The sequence below is a fragment of the Carassius auratus genome, chromosome 11 (assembly GCF_003368295.1).
Source record: "Carassius auratus strain Wakin chromosome 11, ASM336829v1, whole genome shotgun sequence".
NCBI lineage: Eukaryota > Metazoa > Chordata > Actinopteri > Cypriniformes > Cyprinidae > Carassius > Carassius auratus.
In genome coordinates, this window is record NC_039253.1 from 9,849,188 (window position 1) to 9,872,341 (window position 23,154).

At 35.9% G+C, this 23,154-nt stretch overlaps 1 protein-coding gene across 8 annotated transcripts; it reads right to left on the reverse strand.

Annotated features, from left to right (window-relative positions):
• Window positions 1–2,578: 2,578 nt before the first annotated feature.
• LOC113110982 (protein kinase C-binding protein 1-like) lies at window positions 2,579–21,953 on the reverse strand. Of its 8 annotated transcripts, XM_026275335.1 has the most exons (21): window positions 21,855–21,948; window positions 21,501–21,781; window positions 16,188–16,255; window positions 15,893–16,044; window positions 13,983–14,204; window positions 12,892–13,005; window positions 12,353–12,445; window positions 12,148–12,235; window positions 12,012–12,067; window positions 11,852–11,929; window positions 11,631–11,746; window positions 9,954–10,450; window positions 9,361–9,498; window positions 8,337–8,498; window positions 7,368–7,907; window positions 5,660–6,163; window positions 5,046–5,227; window positions 4,850–4,930; window positions 4,671–4,749; window positions 3,172–3,411; window positions 2,579–2,823 (listed from the first exon to the last, which is right to left on the reverse strand). In XM_026275335.1, exons 3-21 carry the CDS (start codon window positions 16,210–16,212, stop codon window positions 2,657–2,659), a joined length of 3,534 nt encoding a protein of 1,177 aa, XP_026131120.1. In that variant the 5' UTR covers window positions 16,213–16,255; window positions 21,501–21,781; window positions 21,855–21,948; the 3' UTR covers window positions 2,579–2,656. The 8 variants fall into 8 exon arrangements, with proteins under 8 accessions (XP_026131120.1, XP_026131117.1, XP_026131121.1 ...); XM_026275332.1 differs by lacking the exon at window positions 21,501–21,781 and having other exon boundaries at window positions 5,046–5,224; window positions 21,855–21,953; XM_026275336.1 differs by lacking the exon at window positions 21,501–21,781 and having other exon boundaries at window positions 13,983–14,126; window positions 21,855–21,952.
• Window positions 21,954–23,154: the final 1,201 nt, after the last annotated feature.

A 23,154-nucleotide genomic window follows, 5' to 3' on the forward strand; every position in this document is an offset into this window, starting at 1 on the left:
GTCGTAGTTCAATTAGTATTAGTAGTCAAACAATTGATAAACATATTTTAATTAAAATATATAATTTTTAAATAGAATATACTTGTATTTGCATATGATAGCTACTTGTATTACACTGGGTATTATAGTAGACTAATTAGAATGCATTATAAGAATCCTATTTTGATGCACTGAAGTTTCAGTAATGCATTTTCCATTTTTACACACCAGGATTTCATTTTTGACAGACACGTTGCAAATGAGGGCATATAATTAAAAAGTGATGTGACATACAGCCAAGCATGGTGAACCATACTGCATTTAACCCATTTAAAGTGCACACACACAGCAGTCAACACACACCCCAAGCAGTGGGCAATCATTTATGCTGCGAGGCCCATGGAGCAGTTGGCGGTTCAGTGTCTTGCTTAAGGGCACCTCAGTCATGGTATTGCCGGCCCGAGACTCAAACCCACAACCTTAGGGTAAGGAGTCAAACTCTCTAACCATTAGGCCACAACTTCTCCTTGTTGCCTTCAGATTCAGCCATCAATACAAGATTTGGCAGCAAACAGAGACATCCACAAAACTCTAAAGTAATAAGTCACCACAATCATTCTGTGGCGAAAACAAAGTTTATTATTGCTTATGTTTATTTTTACACTTTAACACAACTCAGAAGTTGTGTCACTGCAAATGAGGGCATTTTATTAAAAAGTGACATGACATTCAGCCAAGTATGGTGACCCATACTCAGAATTCATGCTCTACATATCAATTTCAAAGATTTTTGTGAATACTGTCACATTAAAACAAGGTCCAAATAAAGTAGGAATTTTTAGTCAATCACAGAATGACTCCAATGTATAACACTTTTATCAGGTGTTCTCTTTAATACACTTGCACCATACAAAAACTATTAAATTATAATTTAGACCACCAGACCTTTATTTATATACAATATGTAAACATCAATCTGTTCTTCTTTATACTGACAGCCACTCTCAACCACTCTCCTTTTCTGTATATGGTTTGAAGTAACATACGTATGCACTATTAACAGCATAACATGAGGAATGTTTCTGTTTGTGGTTCATAGATACAGTATCTTATGCGTTCTTTAGAATCTGTTCTTCAAACATTGAGAATACAGCATCATATGAATGATATATGCAAAATTATAACTAACAAAAAACAGCATCAAACAAGTACTTTCTTAATCACCTGTACTGGTGAGAAGTTACGGTCCTGTTAATATTAAAATGTAATATAAAAAAAATAGATCTCACCAATGTTCAAATAAAATGAAGACTTATCATCTTAACAATTCTTTGACACCAACAATATAAACATGACAAAATCTATTATCATTCATCAATGATCTAACACTACCTTTCCACTTTAAGGTCAACTTAAAAAGAGAACCATGAGATCCTACTGATGTCACGAACTTCAACATACAACAGATCACAGAAGTGAACAGAAAAAAAACAAAGGCATTTGAGATACAGGACAGAAAATAAACAAATTTATAATTTGCACTCTTATCAAGTGATAATAGTTTTACAACATGTTTTAACCATCTCTTTTCCATTGAGACACACAATCGAACAAGATAGTGATAAAGTAGTCATGTTTGTGAAACAGTGTTTAAACTCATCTTATCGTTGTATCAAGATATAATGTAGTTTTTTGAGTTTTATATAACCAAATGTGACCCTGGACCACAAAAAAAAAAAACAGTCTTAAATCGCTGGGGAATATTTTTTGCAATAGCCCAAAAAACATTGTATGGGTCAAAATTATAGATTTACTTTTATGCCAAAAATCATTAGGATATTCAGTAAAAATCATGTTCCATTAAGATATTTTGTTCATTTCCTACTGTTAATATATCAAAACTGAATTTTTGATTAGTAATATGCATTGCTAAGAATTCATTCGGACAACAACGATTTTCTCAGTATTTAGATTTTTTTGCACCTTCAGATTCCAGATTTTCAAATAGTTGAATCTTGGCCTAATATTGTCCGAATCTAATAAACCATCAATGGAAAGCTTATTCATTCAGCTTTCTGATTTTCCATAAATCTCAATTTCGGAAAAATTGGAACTTAAGAGAGTTTTTTTTGGTCCAAGGTCACAAATGTTCTTTTGATGGAATAACATGAATAAAAAAATTAATTCAACACAATAATATTTTTATTTTAGCTTTTGAAACTGAAAAAAAATAATAATAATTGTTTTCGCTGCAATCATTTTTAAAATGTTTGATGTAACTCATCTTTGAAAGATTACCAGCAGATGAGGGGTTCGGAATATTATAAATATATTTGGGCAACATTAAAAAGATAAACTTAAAAGTTATCAGACCCCACGTACTAAAAGATAAAAAAAATTATAATTACAAATAAACTGGTCTTTTTTGTTGTTGTTTATAATCGAACCCAACATAGAAGCAGACAACCTTCTCAAACCTGCAGCAGGAAATGTTTGGATGGTCTTTGTGTATTAGATTTGGAACATTCAGATGGTCATACACAGAAAAAAAAAAAACACATAAGCACAAAAAAGGCAAGACAAATGTTAAAACAATCTGTAGTGAAGAATTTGACAACATCTATGTACAGCTGTACAGACATAAGTGCTGATGTAGTGTATGTTTTGTACATGTGAGCTAGGACATAGTGGCAGAGACACTGTCCTTGGCTTTATCCCCTTCACTGTCTTTGTCTGCAGGTGTAGCAGATACAGTCTCTCTAGGGGAGTTGTTCGGCTGTCCAGGGGCTTTGAGAGTAGCATCTGTGCTGCTTTCTGACTCTTGTTCTTGCTGTGATGATGTTGCTGGAATGCACAAAGTCATTTTATAAACCTATTAATAAGACAAGTTATTTCATACACTACTTATATACACTAGCGTTCAAAGTTTCTTTTTTTTTTTTTTTTGAAAGAAATACTTTTATTCAACAAGAATGCATGAAATTGATGTTACAGAAGTCTTCTAGAATAGTGAAATATATCATGGCTGCCACAAAAACTATGAAGCAGCACAACTGCTTTCAACATTGGTAAAAATAATACGATTTTTGTGAGTGCCGAATCAGCATATTAGAATGATTTCTGAATGATCATGTAACACCGAAGCCTTGGACTATATATTTATAATATATATAGTCTGATATTATGTCTTACCAGACTGTGTGCATGACTTCATGTGCTCAGGCCAGTGTGCTTGTTGGCAGGGATAGTCGCAGTAGCTGGTGTTCCAGCAGCAGTAGAAAATGGCCTCCTTTCTGCAGTTTGCACACCATTGCTTCTTTTTAGTTTCATCTACAGCCTGTTGTTTCTCCACCTCCATCTGTTTCTTGACCTCCGTCACGATTCGCTCTCGCTCCTGCTCAAGACTCTGCCTCATCTCTGCCATGGTTAGCTCTGAGTACATCAGATTTACCAAATAACACAAATATGCAGTCAGTATGGATTGTTGAGGCTCTCCACCCCAAGATGAAAATTCTTATCCCCGTGTCATTCCAAACCCATAAAAACTTTGTTCGTTTTTGGAACACAATTTAAGATATTTTGGATGAAGACCAAAAATTTACTGCCGAGTAAATTGCACACTCAGGGTCCAGAAAAGTATGAAAAGCGAGGATACGCACGTTTTCTATGTATATTTATGCTTTGATAAAAAATAAAAAATAATTAAAAAAACAGCGTATCTTTGTGGTGCAGCTGACACAGAAGAGTGTAAGCTGCCCATATTCTCCAAAATGGTGCTACGCTGATGTGGAGAGAGACAGAGGACACAAATTGTTATATAATTCGTTATTTTTGTTTTATTTGTGTACAAAGTGTTCTCGTTGCTTCAGAACTTTACAGTTGAACAATGATGGCAGATGGACTATTCTGACGATGTCTTTCATACTTTTCTGGACCTTGACAGTATAATTTACTTGGCAGTCAATGGGACAGTCACAATTTTCATCCAAAATATCTTAAATTGTGTTCCGAAGACGAATGAAGCTTTTAAGGGTTTGGAACGACATGGGGGAAGTGATTAATGACAACATTTTTATTTTGAGGTGGAGTATCCCTTTAAATTTTAGTTAAAAAAAGCATGTCTAATTAGTTGAAAAAGATAACAAAATGTAATTGTTAGGGCTCTATGAAATTTGTTTTCGATTTTCCAAAATCGAAGTGCTGTAATGTGCTTGACATGTTTGTGTAGTAAAGGAAATTGCACACAGACATGCAGACTTTGTATTGTCATAGCATGCTTATTCATATCATGTTACTTGGGTGTACTGCCTATTTTGATTTATAAATTCATAAATCTGACAAACTCTGCATTATAATGTAAATAAAAATTGTATGACTGGATTCCGCAATTCAGGCCATTATTTTCCCCACCGCGGAAATCACAAGGATCTATATCATTTAACAGTAGAGATTACAGATTTTATTTATTGCTTTAGGCAGATATTGGACAATACTTGCTCATCCCCTACACACTCATTTCATTATTGGTGCAACCCTTTATTAAATAAACTACACTAGTCAACATTTGAAGTGGATCAAAACCTTTCATCAAAGTGGTCTTAAAACCTAAATCCAAAATACGTTCTTGTCTTAGGGGGACTTTAAAACTTGACTAGTACTGTATTATCAAAAAATAATAATAATTTGCTTACCTAAATTGTGCTTCATCTCTGATAATTCTTGTTGATGCAGCCACTGCAGTTTTTCAATTTCGATTCGCAACCTTCTAATCTGTAACATAAAGATAAAAATTGCTGTTTTATTCATATTTCTAAGATGTTTAATTCACCCACAGTGCTTTGCACTTCTCCAGATTGACTTAAATACAAACCTCTGCTATTGTGTTTCCCGACGTGCTTTTGGTAAGGTCATTATATATCTCAGTCATTGTCCCTTTAATTGCATCCATGATCTGTTAATCATTTAAAAACAGTGTGTTAAACATCAATAACTGTGTTAATAGAACAATTAAAATGGTTTTCGTCTAAACACATAGTTTGCAACCCCCATTTCCATAGCAGTCTCACTTTGTTAGTGTACTTCGCTATATCAGCTGCTACATCTGCAGATGTGGTGGGGATCTGGAAGTCTGCAGTCATGGATGTTGATGATGAAGAGGAAGAGCTCATGGAGGCTGACGCAGGTGTGCTGGTCACCAGTGTGACGGCAGAGGTGGAGGTGGTGTGTGGCGAGTCTTTCTGTTGTACTGCTGGATAAACACAACCAACAATATTACAAAGTTTGGAATAATTAGGATGTTTGAATGTTTTTGAAAGCAGTCTCTTATGCCCAGCAAAGCTGCATTTATTTTATTCAAAATACAGTAAAACAGGAACATTGTGAAACATTATTGCAGTTTCAATTAACTTTCTATTTTAATTCATTTTAAAACGTTATTTATTCCTGTAACACAAAGCTACATTTTTAGCAGCCATTACTACATTAGTCACAATATCCTTCAGAAATCATTCTAATATGCTGATTTGGTGCCCAGTTCTTGAATACTGTTGAAATACAGTCGAATAATGTTTTTTTTTTTGCATTTTTAATCAAATAAATACAACTTTGGTCATTGTAGCCTCTATCTACCGGTAATGTACTTATGACATTTATATAGAATTAATTCAAATCAGCTGCATACTTTTCACAGACTGTCGTGTTTGGTATCTGGTGCTGGATGAAGGCTGCTGCCCCGACGAGGATGAGGAGACCTGAGCTTGCTGCTGCGGTTGTTGGCTGCGCTGCACCTGCGTTAACACCTGCGCCTGCGTGGCCGGTTGAGTTTGGCCCTGCTGCTGCCTATGCACCTTCTGCATGTGCCACTTTTGAGAGGACGTCTGAAACTTGGTGGTGGGGTTCCACACGACGGCCTGCTGCACCACAGGTACAGTCTCTCGGGGCAGTAAGGGCCGCTGCTTCTTTACTGTGTTGGTGGAGATGGGTGATGAACTGTTGGCGGTGGAGGCACTGGTGATGGGGAGGGTGGAGGAGGTCAGAGTGGTGCTGGTTGGAGCTGCTGTGAGGGGTATTATGTTAAGCGGTAAGGCCAAAGGGGACTGAGATGGATCCTTAACAGTTGGGGAGGAGGAAAGGACCGTTGAGATTTGAGGCTGGGTTAGGCTGCTTGAAATTGGAGTGGCTTTACCTGCAATCAAAGAAAATTATAGCATGAAACATTAGGCTATAGCTAAGATAGCTGCTGAAGTAACACTTCTCGTTTTAACTTAGTTTAACCTGATGTAGATTAACAATTAACAGATATAAAAAAAAATACTGATAAAAATGTCAAAAACACAATAAAACGACAAACTATTATAACTAAAATGAAAACTGAAAATATAAAAATGACTGGTTTGGTTTGTCCAGTTGAACCGGATTCTAAATCCGCCCCAATTAATATCGCACTCAGTCATTAATGTTAATAAATATGGCAGTTATCTTAGACTTGATAAGTACATACATGGGCATGAAATATTGATTTAAGATAAAGGTTTTTAGCTACAAAAACGTCTATGCCCATGTACAAAATACTGACTCAGAATCAAGACAAAGACTACAACAATATGACGGTAATATTAATAAAACTACTCTGAGGTGATTTTCAATTTCATCACAATCATTAACTGAGACACAAGATGGCGCAGTTGCGTTTGTATGAGACGAGAGAGAGATTGCGATGTGTGGCAAGATACATTTGCAGTCACTCATCATTTATTTATTCTGTAAGTGAACATGTCTGATAATAATGGAGTTACTTAGTAATAGTAGCAGCATTCGGCAAGTCATGTGATCATTTAGCGATCGGCATGAAGGAATTCGGATCCATGTAAAAATAAAACTAATAAAAGCAGTTTTATTTTACGTGAATCTAGGTTGCTTTATAGATGTCATTTTATAAGCTATGTATTCATTTTATATAATTTATTAACTATTTTTCAATATTTCTTTGATTTATTTGAGTGCACCTTTAAACATTAACTATCATCTGATTGGCTGATATTTTTGTTTTTGCACACTGGTTCACTTTTAATGTTGACATAGGTGGCGACAATTATTAAAATACCTGACAGATCTGAGGTCCAGACTTTGAGGGGGCTTGTCCATCATTTTCAATGTTCCAGCAGATTCCTTCAATCGCAGGTAATTCTGGCAATAGTTCGTTTTATGGGTACTCTAATGGCCAATTCAACAAAAACAACTGAAACCTCTTAAATATGCCAGGTGTTGTAATAATTTTGGCCACCACTGTAAAACTAGCGTGATGCTGCTGGTCTAATGGCAATTGGCCGATGTTGCTAGAAGTTTGACCCAGACTTGATTCTTACACTGATTCATTAAGGAAATCTGACCTTCAGGTTTGGAGGCTGTGGGCTCTTTGAGTGCAGTGACAGCGGCTGAATCTTTCCTGTTCCTCTTCCTCTCCTTCCCTGCCTGCTCTTCTCCCAGGTCGATGACCAGCTCCCTCTCAGAGTCCGAGTCTACATCCACAGATGCCAGCTGCATGACCTCTTCAGAGCCCTTGGGTTTCTCTCTGGAGTCTGGGGGTGCAACAGGTTCCTTCTCGGAATCCATACCTGGTTTGTCTTTAGCTATAGGCTCGGAGGTGCTTGTTTTTTGGCTGGTTTCTCCTTTGGTTGTTGTACTGGCTGTTGCAACAGACTCTGTGCTGCTGGCATTTTCCCCAGCAGTAGCCACTGATGGTTTTGACTTTTTCTTGGGTGGCTCTTTCTCATTTTTATCATCAACTGCGTTTTTGTCATCTTGGCCGCTCTTAGATTTCTGTTCATCCTCGCTGCCATATTCACTGTCACTGCAGTCAGACTTGTCGGATTCCTCTGAATCACTGTGCTCTACTCCTTTATACACATCCTCAGATATTTCATCTATACCTGTGAGATAGAGAAAATGTTTTAGCTTCAGGAAAGTAATGCATGGTTTATTTTCAGTAAAGTAATAAAATGTCTGCACATTTTGAGTGTTTTTTCAGGGACAACATTTTCATTATATTAAGAATTCTAAAAATGCTATTCTAAAAACTATTAGATATTCCAGAAGGTGTAATTAGTTATGCAAAACTGTATTTTACCTAACAGAGAACATATAGGCATAATTAGTCAAAAATGATTCATGTTTTGTCACAAAACCACGCTTGGACTAACAACACACAAACTTCTTATGAAACATAAGAAAATACATCAGGAGAGTTTTAATGGAATTGTTTGTGAATTGCAGCGATACACTGGAAGCTGTTCGAACATCAATTTCAACTGGTAAAATGGCTGATGACGTAACCTTGACAGATCTCAATCTGAACTGACCCAGCTGTGCTTTGCAGCTCTCGATGGTCTTGTCCAGGTTGAGTTGGAAACGGCTCCTGATCTGTCTCTTAGGGGAGGTCAGGGAAGGCTGAACCCCCTGCTGCTGTTGTTGCTGGACACTCTCACTCAGCTCCTTCAGGTCCATCTCTGCTTTACTACGATCTGAAAGAGATCACAAGGCTCTCACTATGAGCTCTCATTAGGAGCATATCTTAAAGCATACAGACTGAACTGACTAATACTGAAGTTTTAAATTTTAATTCACGACATCCTTTTTTGAGCTACAAGATCAAATCATGCATAAATCATTTCTAGGAAGATGTAGAAAGGCTTTTTGTGAATGAATTATCCACATTAAGATTTTAATGTCTTATTATGAAGAAATTAAGTAGGGTCAATTTTGATTTCATGCTTAATTGGACACACGACAACATATTGCCTTGTTTCTGTTCACATCGTAAATCAATTAATGTTATATTTATATTTATGCACATTGCATACCGTTGTCTCCATACATACATTCATTTTAATTTATTTGCAGGATGTGATTTAACATGCTTTATAAAAGCTACCGTTCACAACTTAGGAGTCAGTACTACCCCCCCCCCCACTTTTATTCTGAAAGTACGCATTAAATTTATCAAAAGTGGCATTTAAGAAAAATATTTCAAATAAATGCTATTCTTTTCGAAACTTTGTATTTATCAAAGAATCCTTTACAAATATTTACCACTGTTATTATTATTATTATTATTATTATTATTATTATAAGTAATGTTTCCTGAACAGAAAATCAGCATATTAGAAGACTGGAAGTAATGCTCCTGAAAAGCCATGACAGAAATAAATTATATTTGAAATTGTATTAAAACAGAAACAGTTCATTTACAATATTTCTGTAAAAACTGTGTTTTCTATCAAATAAATGCACCGTTTGAAAAAAAATATAAAAATTCTTACTGACCCCACACTTTTCGCTATCGTCAAATTAATCAATGAATTAAATCAACTGAAGGAAGTTTACCGAGGTTGAGGTTGAGGATGCTGCCGGTAGTGGGGGTCTTCTCCTGTTTAACAGGGGTGCTGGGAGCCGGCGAATGGAAAGGTTTGGGGCTCTCTAAGGTGTTTCCTGTGAGACCTGCTCTAGGAGGGGCAGGTGATGCTGTAATAGCAGAAACAAGTTTTAATCATACATGCCGCTGTTTAAATATTATTATGAAATACCATCCAATTCTCGCTATTAACAAACCATTAACTACAACTTTTGCCTCAATTATCTCCTGACTTGTGGCTTATTAGTGGTTAGTGAGATAGTAGTTAAATTTAGGTATTGGCTAGGATTAGGGATGTACAATATGGTCATGTAGAATATGTGCTTTATATGCACTAATAAACAGCCAATATGTTAATAATAGGCATGCTAATAAGCAGTTAGTTGATAGTGAGAACTGGTCCCAATACTAAAGTGTTACCATATTTTTTTCAGAGTCTAAAACTACAGCAGTACATGTTTTTTGGCAGGTTGCTTCAGTTTCTCCTATACAGCTCTTTTTCATATGTTGGACGTGAAAAGTACATAGTCTACACAAAGCAGCAGTGTTTTAATGTTCGATATACCAGTGCAGTCCACTGACTCCTCTCCAGTGTTGTAATGTGGCAGAGCCGCTCTCGCATGACCTTTCTCTGCAGTCTCCTGTTCTCCATCAGATCCCGTATGGGCAGAGGAGTTGGTGCTCATTGGTGAACGAGGCATGTCCGACATGGAGATTCGCCTTCCTCTTCCACTCCCTAGGTTTCCACCGGACACCATGCTCTTTCCCACGAGCAACTTAGGAGATGCCGTTACATCAAAGCTGAACTTGATCTTCTCCTGTTTGTCAGGTTTGACAAAGCCCGCGCTAGGGTTTGCGGGATCCAGGAGCATCTGGAACTGGTTTTCTGGTGTATAAGGTGTGCGGAATGGAGCATAATTGAAGACTCCGAATTTTTTCCGGATATTCTCTACGTATACTTCCATTTCCTGCATGGCACTGTTAAAGATGCTCTTGGTCTTCTTCACAGAGAAGGGGATCTCTTTGGACATGAGGTAGCAGTTGTTAATAGGAACCCAGGCCCTTTAAATAAAAATTAATAAGTTAAAATAAAATGAAGTTATGCTTGATCCCAACTGTTTTCTATCGATTTTGAGATGTCATGTTATGTCAGTCTTCACCTAGACTGAAAAAACATCACAATATCATTCACAGCCAATAAAAACATATTAGGTAGTTTTAGTTACGAGAAATGGTGTTTCGGAGAAATGTAGGGTTGCAACATCTTATTGATAAAATTGCAAAAAAAAATACAAAAGATTTGTTGAGTCTGTGCACACAGAAGCTCAGTAACATTGATTTATGTAAACACACACAAACACACACAAATAAAAAATAAGGTAGCACAATAAGGTTAAATATCAGTAAAATAATTAAAATATTCCATTTGATGAAGTACTTTCCTATTTAAAGTTTAAATTAATACTTAATTGAAAAGCTGCACTTAACACATGAACACATGAAACTGTACTGGAACAGTAACTGTAACAGGATATTAATTTATGAAGATCCTTTTATAAAATATTGTATTTTTGTAATAACGTAGCCTTCATATTTAAACCTTTAATTGCTAGCACAGTTCCATAGTTAAATTCAGAAAAGTAGGGCAGCAAAATTGCAGCAAAAAAAAAAAAAAGATTTTATTAGTTGGGTCTGTGCATATAGAGTAGAAGCTCACCAATAGTGCTTTATGTAAACACAAATATGTAAAAAAAAAAAAGAAATTACAAAATTTACTTACATGTCAATAAAACAATAAAAATAATCATTTTGCTGAAGTACGTTCTTATTTCATAAAAATGTAACTTTGAAAATTTCAGTTATTAATACTTCATTGACATCCTGCTTGTAACACATATACAGATATAAAATTATGTATTTTTTTGTAAATGTAGCATTCATATTTAAACCTTTAATTGCTAGCACGGTAACATTCATATATCTATATACACAATTGTAATATTTATTACATGATAAATATGAATTACATAAATATTATTGATATGTAATATTATTTATGCAATAACAATTCTAATATTTAATACACATATCGACTTCAGAACACTAGGCAGAATGTGGAATAACTTTTTTAAATACTATAATAATAATAAAAAATAATAAATGTTTTTAAATTATTTTTTATCCAATTAATCAAAGAAACTTTTTGTGGATGGTTAGGAGGACCCAGTTCAGCAGTCCTCACCTGTCATGTTGCCCAAAGAACCGTGCATCCACTTGTCCATCTTTGTCTCGAAGAGCTTTTGCGGGCCAAAATGGGAATCCCTTCAGCTTGGCCCAGACCAGAGGGTGGGGGTTGCTCTGATAATGTGAAGCACACAAAAACCGCATGAACAGATGGTTAACTCACACTAGTTACAATGTGAAGAAAGAATTTCATTTTGTTGAACACACTAACACACTCACACATGGTTCACAAAACCAGTTGTCCCTTTTCTGGCATGCAGAGAGATAGCACTCTGGACAGACCTCGATCTCATTCATCTGAAAAGTAATTGGTTTAAAAAAAAAAACTGGAACTGAATAAAGTGTTTGCATATTTTGGCTTATAATTTACAGTACGTACTTCATGTTCACAGATCTTTACAATAACTTTAGCCGTTGCTGTAAGCTTATGGTTGCCTAAGAGAAAAATAGACAAAGAGTCATAGACATTCAGCAGAAACCAATTTGACAATACTGTTGAACAGTTAGCAACCGACCTCCATTATAAATGATGCAGTTGTGCAAAATCCACTTCACATCAGCCAGGAAAGCCTCAGTGGAGCCATACATTTTCTTTTTAATATTCTGAATTAGAACAAAAAGTGAACACACTAATAAAGCACTTCTATAAGATGGCAGATATTATACATTCCTAAGTGACCTGTGTGTGTCAATTTTTCAGAATCAATGCTTCACTTTCACCTTTTCTAAAGTGCAGAGATCCATGGGATGAAATATATACTCAGCATAATCAGGATGCTGTTCCAGTGACACCGGCTTCTGAAATGGCTCCGTCTGAAGAAAAGAAACAAATATTTTTGCATTCAAGTTACAAATAAAACAGAATCACTATCACAGTATTATTTTTACCATTAGTTTTTGGCAAGCACTGCTTCCCGTTTCTTACAGTAATTTGAATGGAACATTGCACGCACAGAATGACACTTGTGTTGGCATGCCATTTAAAAAACACTTTTAATGATGTGAAAAGCTCTAGTGTGAAAGCAATCCTAAAGAGCACCACCGAAACATTCATTAAGTTTTTTAGGTGGGTAAAATGTGCCTGAGCTTGTTCCATGAGGAAAGGGGCTTAAATGTAATACTCATTTCATAATGAAGTGTACAATGTAAAAAAAAAAAAAAGTGGTAAATATACAATGTCTGATTGTTGCATTGTTTTTGTGTGGGATCTAGGGACTGAATCATAGATCTGCAGAGCCATGGAAAGTCATGAAACTTACACCAGGCTGCTTCATCTTCTGGAGGGCAAACTTCAGCAGGAAAGACAGCTGGTCCAATGTGAGCATCGTCATAGCTTTACTCTGAGTCTCTATGCACTCTGCAACTGTTATTTTCTGTAAACAAAAATGAGAAATACTTAAAGCTTTATTTTAATGCAAAATATTAAAGGGATGTTTCTATGTCATAAAAAATTGACATACATTTTCTTCCTTTTTTTGATACAATTTAGATATAAATGGCATGGTATGCCGCCAGTTACAGCTTGTGTTTATTATTCAGCAATTACAAATGTCAAATGCAAGAAGTAAATTATAATTTAATTATAAAAGTGTTATTATATTATAAAATTACAGAAGCAAAATTAACCAGTCAGAAAATTGTCAGGTAAATCTAAAATTTGACTTCTTGGTGAAAGAAAACTTTATTATTGTTATTATTAATGGAATTTGAAAAAAAAAAAAAAGTATAAAGTTGTAAGTAAACATAGCTGAAAGATATCACCATACTTTCCCAGTTTCTTTATTAGTAAAAAAAAATTGTATTGCAAGCTTTCTAAAATGTCATGTTTAAGAATATACAAAACTTGTATTATCTAAATCAATATGCAATACATTTCTGCTCTGGAAATGTATGATAATTAAACACAAGATAAAGCCAGATTCAAAATGATTCTTTCACTTTGTTGACATTCAAGATGAAAGGTTTTTACAGAATTGATTTCTGTCCTTATTTATCACTTCATAAATCAAAAAATACAGCTAGGAAAAAAAATCACAATGTTTTTTAAATGGGAAAAATATGTATAATCATGTAAATTAAATATGAAAACCTTTCTAAAAAAAACAACAACTTTATTTTTAGAATAAAGATGGAACAAGACTGTAAAATTAAGTCGGAGTGGGGGGTCTGAAAACAGCCTTAAAGATATGTATTGCATTTGAAATCTAGACACAAATAGAGAAAGCTCATAAAATAAACAACATTTTTGCCTGTAGTATCTTGCCCTAAATAAAATATTTACAAATTACTAACAATCTGCATTGTGAAGATGATTTTTTTTAGACAAAGTGGAGCCCGGGTGCGCCAGTACCTCACATTCAGGGCAGAACCAGTCTCCTTCGGGCTCTGCCGCCAGTTTGAGGCACTTAGCGTGGTAGACGCGCGGGCAGAGCTCACAGCAGAGCACCTGGCCCTCGCGGTGGCACACCCAGCAGTAGAAGTCATTCCGCCCGTCCTGCGGCACAACATCAACAGGGTCTGTGGTGAGTGCGGGCTGCTTCACATAGTAAAAGGGACCGTGTCTTAGTTCTGACTGGAATGCGGGCGAGAGAAACAGAAGGTTGGGGTTTCAAAACATGGGTATTAAAGATAACAAGACAAAACCAACAGGCACAAAGGTTATCGATCAAGAAGTGGCATGGAAGGACAGGCGGCGGCAAATGTAGACTAATTAACATTGAATTAATGGAATTCAACTTGTAACATGAAAGGAAACGCAACCATGTTAGAGAAGAAAACAAGCTAAAAACTAATAATTCATTGCAGCTGAATCATAGGCTGTCCCCGCTTAGCTTGCATGACTGCCACCTGCCTTGCGTTTGTTTGGCTGGGCTGGGACCTTAGGTTGTTTGCAAAAATGAATTTCACTGTTGAAAGGTGACACTTTTATAGAAGGTAAAATGTTTTGTTTGGATCCCCTGCAAAAACAGTATTGGTCAGCTCCAGGATTTATCAATAACCTATACCAGGGCTTGACAGTAAGGATGCTCTGTCTGATCACATATGGTTGGCGTTAAGCAAATGCTTATGGTGTGAAATAGTGGATGTGATGATGTTTAAGGTGTGATGCAATGGCTATATTGGTCAAAACATGTATACCAACAATTCACAAATAAAACAAGAACACAGGAATGCATTAAGAAATGTATAAACTCTTGCTACTATAATAGCTTGATAAAACAGAACTTTTGATTTATTTATTAAGATCAGTCCTTTATGCATTCAAGATGTGGCTTTGCTTTTGTATAAATATATAGCTGTTATTCAAATCATAAATCCATATTATTATAGTTCTTTAATTCCTAAAAACGAAGTTTAAACTTGACGTTTTAAACTGTTAAAGATAATTTACTCCACATCTGACACTTCATTAAAAAACTTGGCTAAAACAGCTAAATGTTTCATTTTCTTCTTGCTAAAACACTAACAAAATGTTTTATGTTTCAAGAAAATATGCTTGAAAAACAACAGGAAAATTAAGTATTTGCCTCTGTTTGATTTTTAGAATCTGCATAAATCTTTTAATTGTTAGAACAATTACATTTAATCAGTAAAATGTTTTTTTACATGAAAAAAGTGGTTAACATGCATGAATTAGTTTAAATTTAATACATTGGATTCAAATATATAAACACCTTTATATTATTTAAAACATGTTTAGTTTTTTGTACAGTTACATAAATACTTATTTCAGTTGTCTAAAAATGTCAAAAAAATATCCATCAGATTATATTTATTAGTTTATGTTAAAACGGTTTAATCCAAATGAATTTAAATCTAATATGGTATTTAAAATACATAAATCTTAAATATAGGCCTAAATATTTTGTGTGTTAAGAGTGACAAGATTTTGATAATAACTAAAATTAAATAAATAAATTTAACAATGTTTGTAGCCGGAAAATTGCATTATTCATTTTTTTTCCCACATAAATTCACACAAATCTTAAAAGTGGCCAAATACTGGGTAGCCTTCTTTACACGTTTAGCAAATCAGGTGAAAATTTGAAAAACAAGTGACCTTTAATGAACTACATCATTAAATTGTTTATCCCTATTAGGGAGAAGGTAATGATTAATACCATATAATCTTGCGGTGTATCACCACGGCAAAGCCAACCAAAAGACAAAAAAAAAACAAAAAACAGATGGACACTGTGATTAGTGAATGATGGACATGCCGGACCGAACAAGGGCTTGTAAAAAGAGGGAAAGTTGCACCTGGTCTTTACTGTTATTGACAGCTCCTGGTTTCTTCTTCTTTTTTACAGGACTAGAGGAGGTTTCCGAAGGCGAGTGTCCATTTGAGGAATGAGGAGGGCTGGAAACCTTGCGCTTCGGGACGGTCCTTTCTGCTGACCCTTGATCAGAGACTGCACAGCAATGGTACAAATTACTGACTTATAAACTAAACCATACTGAAAAAAATGTAATTTGACCACAAAGCATCAACAAATATGAGGACATTTTTTGCACTGGGTTCACACTTGAATGTGGAAATCAATGTGGCTCTCACCCTTGGATCGTGTTGCGATTTCCATCCCTTCAGTTGCATCTGACTCCTTCCCTCCTCCTTCAGCCAAACTGCCACAATGAAAAAAAGAAAAGAAAAAGAAAATCAGTGATATTTAAATATTCATTTTGTATACCTGCTGTTTTGGCATTAAGGCACCGCTATTCCTCATGCCATTCTTTTCGGTTGAAGAAAATTATGCTTGAATTTTTGATTTTATTGTGTTTGGGAAGTGAGTAGTCTTTTTAGCAGTGATGCTAAAAAGACAACAAAATCTATCATAACTTCACCATTTGATCAAACATCGAGCAAGCAAATGTCTTCATATAGGTACTTCACTGAATTTAAGTTTTATTTCAACAGTTTGAATGCAGAAAAGGACGTTTTGTCAAATTCACAGCATGGCCTCCATCAGACTCGACACAGAATGCTTATTCTGCACTCCTACTAAATTCTAATCTAAATTTTTTTGTTGTAGAAATCCAACATTAAGGATAAGCTGATTAAATAAAACATTTTGTGTCAAGTGTGAGTATTTGATACTAGCAAAAACGAATCGTGGCATTTTCTGATGGTTTCGTTAACAAGTGACATGGCATAAAAACATAAAATTTTATATAATATACACAAAAGACAAAGCTTTTTAATTTCAGTAAACAATAATGTGCTTTTCTCCACTTCAAGAACACAACCGGCAACCCAGTTTAATTATGCACTGCAAAAACCGAAATACTAGCTAAAATATCCCACCATTTCTTCAAAACAAGAAACATTTAAGATATTAGGTCTTCTTTACTGAAAAACAGATGACAATTATGCCAGTTTATGATTAAAACAAAATAAAATATCTGCCTATGGGGTAAGAACTTTTAACTTGATTTAATTGATTTTGTTTTAAGCAAAGACTCTGAATTTTGATATTTATATTTTATAAAAAAATATATAATTTTGCTTCTCAATGAAATATCTACATTTAAGAATGTTTTTACTGAAACAATACAAAAATACTGAGTAAGAGAATTATATTTTGCAGTTTATTACTGCCTGAAGTAGCGTCGAGATGGTTTCCTCTAATTGCCAAGAGAGAACTTTCCATTAGAAATCTCAATAAACTCACAAATGCCATCTGAATATGATATGCACATCAGACCGATGGCCCATAACTCATCAGATTAGGCGTCGTTTGATGCCATTGCTGAACCTCTGTGTAAATTTCCATTTTGATGCGGCACTTGGACTTGAGACCTTCCAAGCGACATAACGTTTCCGATCATTTTGCAGCTTGAGCGGTTTTAAAAAGGCTCCTTTTCTCTCCTGATGCCTGGGTTATTATCACACACGCCATCCCCACCATCTCTTGTTCACAAACAGAGGAACACAGAACATCCTCCATGAACAAACCTCAAGCTGATCAGAGAATCACACTGTTATTGACATTTACCAGGTCTATCTAATGCGCTTGCCCTGAAGTGGCAGTGATATCTTGCTCCGTCCTCCACCCCCAACCTTCAGAGATGCAGATGGGGAGGGGGAGGGGGGTGCTGACAGCATGCACAAGGCAAACATCTGTAGAGCTTGAGCTCTTGCCATCTTTTGGCCTTCTCACGTCCAACCTGCATGCACCATCCACTCCCCACCCGCAGCAAGATCCAGTTCCTCTTACGCAAACAACAACCCGAACACATGAGTTAAAAAAGGCAAAATACAATCACAGATCCACCTAGAACCTTACCCTTAAACAAGCTTCCTCCCCAAAAACACACAGTCATACTAGCATTGCATGACTGTCCATCTAAAAACTGACATATAATAACAGCATACCTTTTTCTTTACAGGCACAGTACACAGATTCTTCAGGCTGAGCCTTTTAAATGTGTTTTTTCAGATATTAAGGCAGTGAGGGATGAGACAAAGATAGGTGCAGAATTTTCCAGAAGGGCCTTGCTCTCCCTGCTGCTCTCCCTGCTGCTCTCAGAGCGATTGTCAATCTTTAACCTCAGCCGTGTGCTGCCGATTGGTTTGAGAGCCACACGGAGACGCGTGATTGGACGGCTGGGGCTGTGTGTGCCACACAGGCTCTCTCTGCTCCCCTCTCTCTGCTCTGATACACTGCTGCAATGCAGGGAGGGCTGCTGCTGCCATTCACTGAGAAAATACTCATATTCTACCTTGAAAACTACCAGTGTGAATAAACACAGGATGTAGATGTTCGGACAAACATGTCAGCTGGTTTTATTCTCCTTCCCTTCTTGCGGTCACAGTGAAGGGCGTCCATTTTGTTAAGTAGGAGCCGAATGGAGATTTGACAAATGAGCGACTCGCAGGAATGCAGCAAGGGCCTTTTAACACCAAGAGTCAAAGAAAAGGCTGGAAAATGTAACGGGAGTTAAATTGCATGTCTGGGGAATATAGATGCTCAAGACTGACTTACACTCAGTCGGCTGCCAAAATGAGCTCACATACCCATTTAAAATAATTTTAATTGCACAGTGATTTTGTAATAGGGTCAAGGATGCTCATTGTCCAGTCTGGATCCATTGATTCATTCACATGCATGTTAAAAGATGTGCACATACAATGACTGTTTTTAATGAGCTTTCTTTATGCATCTGTTATTTTTATTTTTATTTTAGTTAGGGTGAACCCCGAAGTCTTTATATCATAATGAAAAAAAGCTTCATTAAAATAATAAAAAAATAATTAATAATAATAATAATAATAAAAAGTTAAAAAAAAATAAAAAAAGCCTATATTAAAGCTGCGGTAGGTAACTTTTGACGCTCTAGCGGTTAATAAACAGAACTGCTTGCGTCTTGCGGAAAAACATGGTAGCCGGAAATACTTCTCTCTGTTTATCTCAATGAAGAATCACAAAGGTACTGGGTTACTCCGCCGCGGTATCCCCGAAGCAATCTAAAATAGTCTGAATATAAACACTTATTATAGGTGCAACCTAGTGATTCAGGACAAGCCAAAAACACGGTTTGGAAAATGGATTCATGGTGTACTCGCTTATTATATAAATTTTTCTACATTTTGAACACAAACAAAGTTACGGACCGCAGCTCTGATTGGTTGTTTCTTACAGGGAGCGGATTAATTTCTGCAAATGGCAATAGAACCACTGGGAGGAGCCAGAGGAGCTTGATTTTTTTCACAGATTATCTGTCTCATATTCTACTGTCAGGACATAATGACAGGTTTAACGAATATGTAAAAAATATATTTTTACAAAAGTTACCTACTGCAGCTTTAAATATGTATTTTTTTTCACCTTGAAAAAATACATTGCAACTTTTTTTGACAATGATTATTAAAATGTGCAATTTTATTCAAGGAGCAAAAAATTATGGTTACACATGACATTTGTTGGAGTAAAATACATTTAAACTTATCTTTTTTTTTTTTTTACAATAAAACAAAAATGAATATTATTTTGGAAATATTTTTTTTTTATCATGGTAACTTTCATTTGTCTACAATTATTAATAATGATTTTATCATTCAAATTAGGGGTGGGCGATATGGCAAAAAATATCATCTCTCTCAATCATGATTTATCATGATTGTTCATCATTGTTGGTTTAACTATTTTGCAAGTGGTCTGAGCATTACAGCCAAACTAATTTCCCTATAACAAACACAAAGCCTTTCAAGGTAACCAAAATATTTGTAAAAAGAATGCCATATATTTAGGTCAAAGAAAAAAAAAATCTTTGTCATGATTTTATCTTTATTATTAAAAACTGAGACCAAAGTTACACAATACAAATACACATCATTTACTAATAAAAAAACTATTTTCAGGTAAAATGTGTGTAATTAGCAGGAGAATTCAAGAAACTGAATCAACAAATATAAAAATAAAACACTATATAAATTGATTCCTTTTAAAGCAACTCTATTAACGTTTTTAAATCAACAGTGAGTGATTTTTCTCTTTGTGTTTTATTAACATTAAATAATAATTTACTCACTCAAAGGTTGCTTAAAACCTTAATGGGTTTCTTGGGCTGAACATAAATGTTATGTTGAAGAATGTGAATATGTAAACAGTTGCTGGTCCACAGCGACTTCCATAGTATTTTTTTTTTCCTAATATCAAATTCAGCGTGGACCAGCAACCGTTTGGTTACCCAAATTCTTCAAAATATCTGCTTTTGTGTTCAGCACAAGAAAGATGTTATTACAGGGTTTCAGGGTGCTCTATCCCTTTAATGACAGTCGACAGCATGACATGTTTAGTTCTGTCCCTTTAAGAGCTGCACGCATCTAATAATATACAGGCACTTATCCGTTTCTCTTTCAATGGTTTGTTTTCACTTGAAACATAACCAACTGAGTCTATACATAAATATTCAGTGTTTTAATAGTATTAGCGCAAAAGCTAACTTAGTTCAGTAATCACTCGTTTTTTTTTTTTTGTGGTGTAACGTTAAGTGCTCAGAAAAAGCGCGCGTATTTAATCCTCTGCTCTTTTTTTAAACAACCAAACTGAATCACCCCCCTCAAATATCAGCAGTTAAATAATAAATCATATTTCTAGAAATAGGCTATAATCTCAAAGAGATATCATGAACTCAACAAGTGCCTGGTGCTGTCAATCAGGTGAGGCCGATAAACAATCAGGTTTAATAACTTGCGTTAACAGACAAACTGTCAAACGCGCAGGTTATTTTGCTGACAATGACTGTTATAGCAAATCAAGAACAACTACAAAAGCCTAAAGTTTGACATTATGGTGGTGGAAAAACACAACTAGTCCACTGCTTTGACCTTCTGATCAGACCCCTGCTGTAATAAATACAGTATCCAATGACATGCCATCCAAGAGAAATATTTGAAATACTGGCTACAAATGTAGCATCAAGTATGCCACATTAAGAAAAAATGCTTGCATTCACAGACACAGATACAGTCTTTGTGGTTGCAAAGTCATAAGCGGAAGTCTGTCTGAAATGGCTGCCAGCTCATACCACAACTAAAGTTTTGATAAAATGCCTGGCCTGTCCAGAGTCTTTACAGCTTGAGTCAACAGACAGAAGCCTGTAGCTATTTAACCAAGAAAGGCAAACACAAGACTAATTCACCATCTATATGCATCGGTTTATAGAAAATAAAGTCTCTTCTATTTATAATCCAATAAATCTTTCAGCAGAAGCATTCTGATGTGTGCTTTTGCTAATTAGGCATATATCCTGAGCAAAATGGACATTCAGCGTCATTCAGCCATTGAAAAGTGTTCCCTTAACTTGCAACCTGAGCCAAAACTGCTGCTCGATCTTTCTGCCAGTCTACATGTGCGCTTCCTCTTACACTCTGTACTGTCTGCTCCTCAGGGCCTTCCATTTTGAGAGGTCTGGCCTGTGACACAACCTGACACGGCTGTGCTCCTCTCCAGCTTTAAAGAAACATTTCTAGGAGAGAGGCCAGGAGAGGCCATTTTGGTCACATGTGTTCGCACAGGTCAGCCATGCGAGCCTGGAGACTAAAACACAGTGTGAGTGTGATTTCTGAGTTGCCTCTGCCTGCCAGGATCCAGCTCTTTGGTGTTGGGACAGGTTTCTGTCCCCTGTCTCTCAGAAAATCCTGTATTTCTGCATGACACAATTCAACCATTAGCATGAACAGGTAGTGTAAAAAGCATACAAGCAATGAAAAACCTCTTACCTCTGTGGATGCATGGCTTAAAACAGTTGGTAATGTCAATGCTTATTAAAACATGGAGGACAACCCTCCCTCTCTCTCTCTCTCTCTCTACACAGTAGTCTCTGCTCTCCAAGCCAGCCAAGCCAACATTCTGATAACAGCTATGAAAGCACTTCTGTGATTGGCCGGTTTGTACAGGCAGGATGAAAGGCAGCCGCTGATTGGCTGACGGGTTTCCTGAGTAAATGTCTTTTGTTCAGTGTAGACAGGCTGTGGCAGGATTGAAAAAGAAGCTAGGCCTTGATGTGAACAGTTAAAAACTGAGCTAAATTACTTACAGTCAACCTCTTGTTAAAGGCGTTTTACGTTACATTTAAAACAAATAATTACTCCTGTAATAAAAAGGTGTCACTATACACAGTCAAGGCCTTGAGTGATAGAAACTCTGAATCATTCACAAATTCTTACCACATCATTGATTTTACAAATGATTGGATTGGTAATAGTTGTTTCTTCAAGTACATTACCGTTAAAAGTGATTTTTCTACTTGAACAGTACAGAGAGATCCTTAAAGGAACAGTTTCCCCCAAAATGAAAATTCTGTCATCATTTAATCACTCTCAAGTTTCTTTCTACGATATTTTGGCAGCTAAACAATTGCTGGTGCCCGATGACTTCAATAGTATGGGGAAAATACAAGTCAGTTGGGACCAGCAGCAATGCTTTTAGATATCAGACTCTGATTTTCCATCTTCGGATAATGAATCGGTTCTATCAGAGGAGGATGGGATATTTTGAGCCTGTTTAAGAAAATACATTGTTTTCATGTGTAATGAGTCTCCTAATGATGCACGTGTCTATGTAAATTTGTTGTGTCCTGAATAATTTGAACAGGCTGGTAGTGTGTGATCCTCAGGCATTTAGTGTATGATGTCCAATTTTCAACAGTCGGTAAATGTGTGATGCCTATTGTTTTAAAAGCTGTTCAGATAGTGTATTCAATCCTTAACTTATACTCAGAATGCCATGACCATATGTTTCCAACAGATCAGAGGGGGTTGGGCTTGGGCACAGCTTATCTAAAACCCACTCTAGTTAGACAGGTTCTGAAGCACCTTGCAGTGAGTCAGCTGCCAAAACACACCCCACGCTCGTTGTCTCCTTACAAAACCAGATTTTGTGTTTTTAATATCTAAAATGAACCAACAACACGTGCACATTTAATCAAGGATCAATTCCTAGTTTTACAATGAATATGCGAACATGACTAGATGCTCCATATTACACATTTGGATTTTTAGATTTTCTTGCCCATGCAAA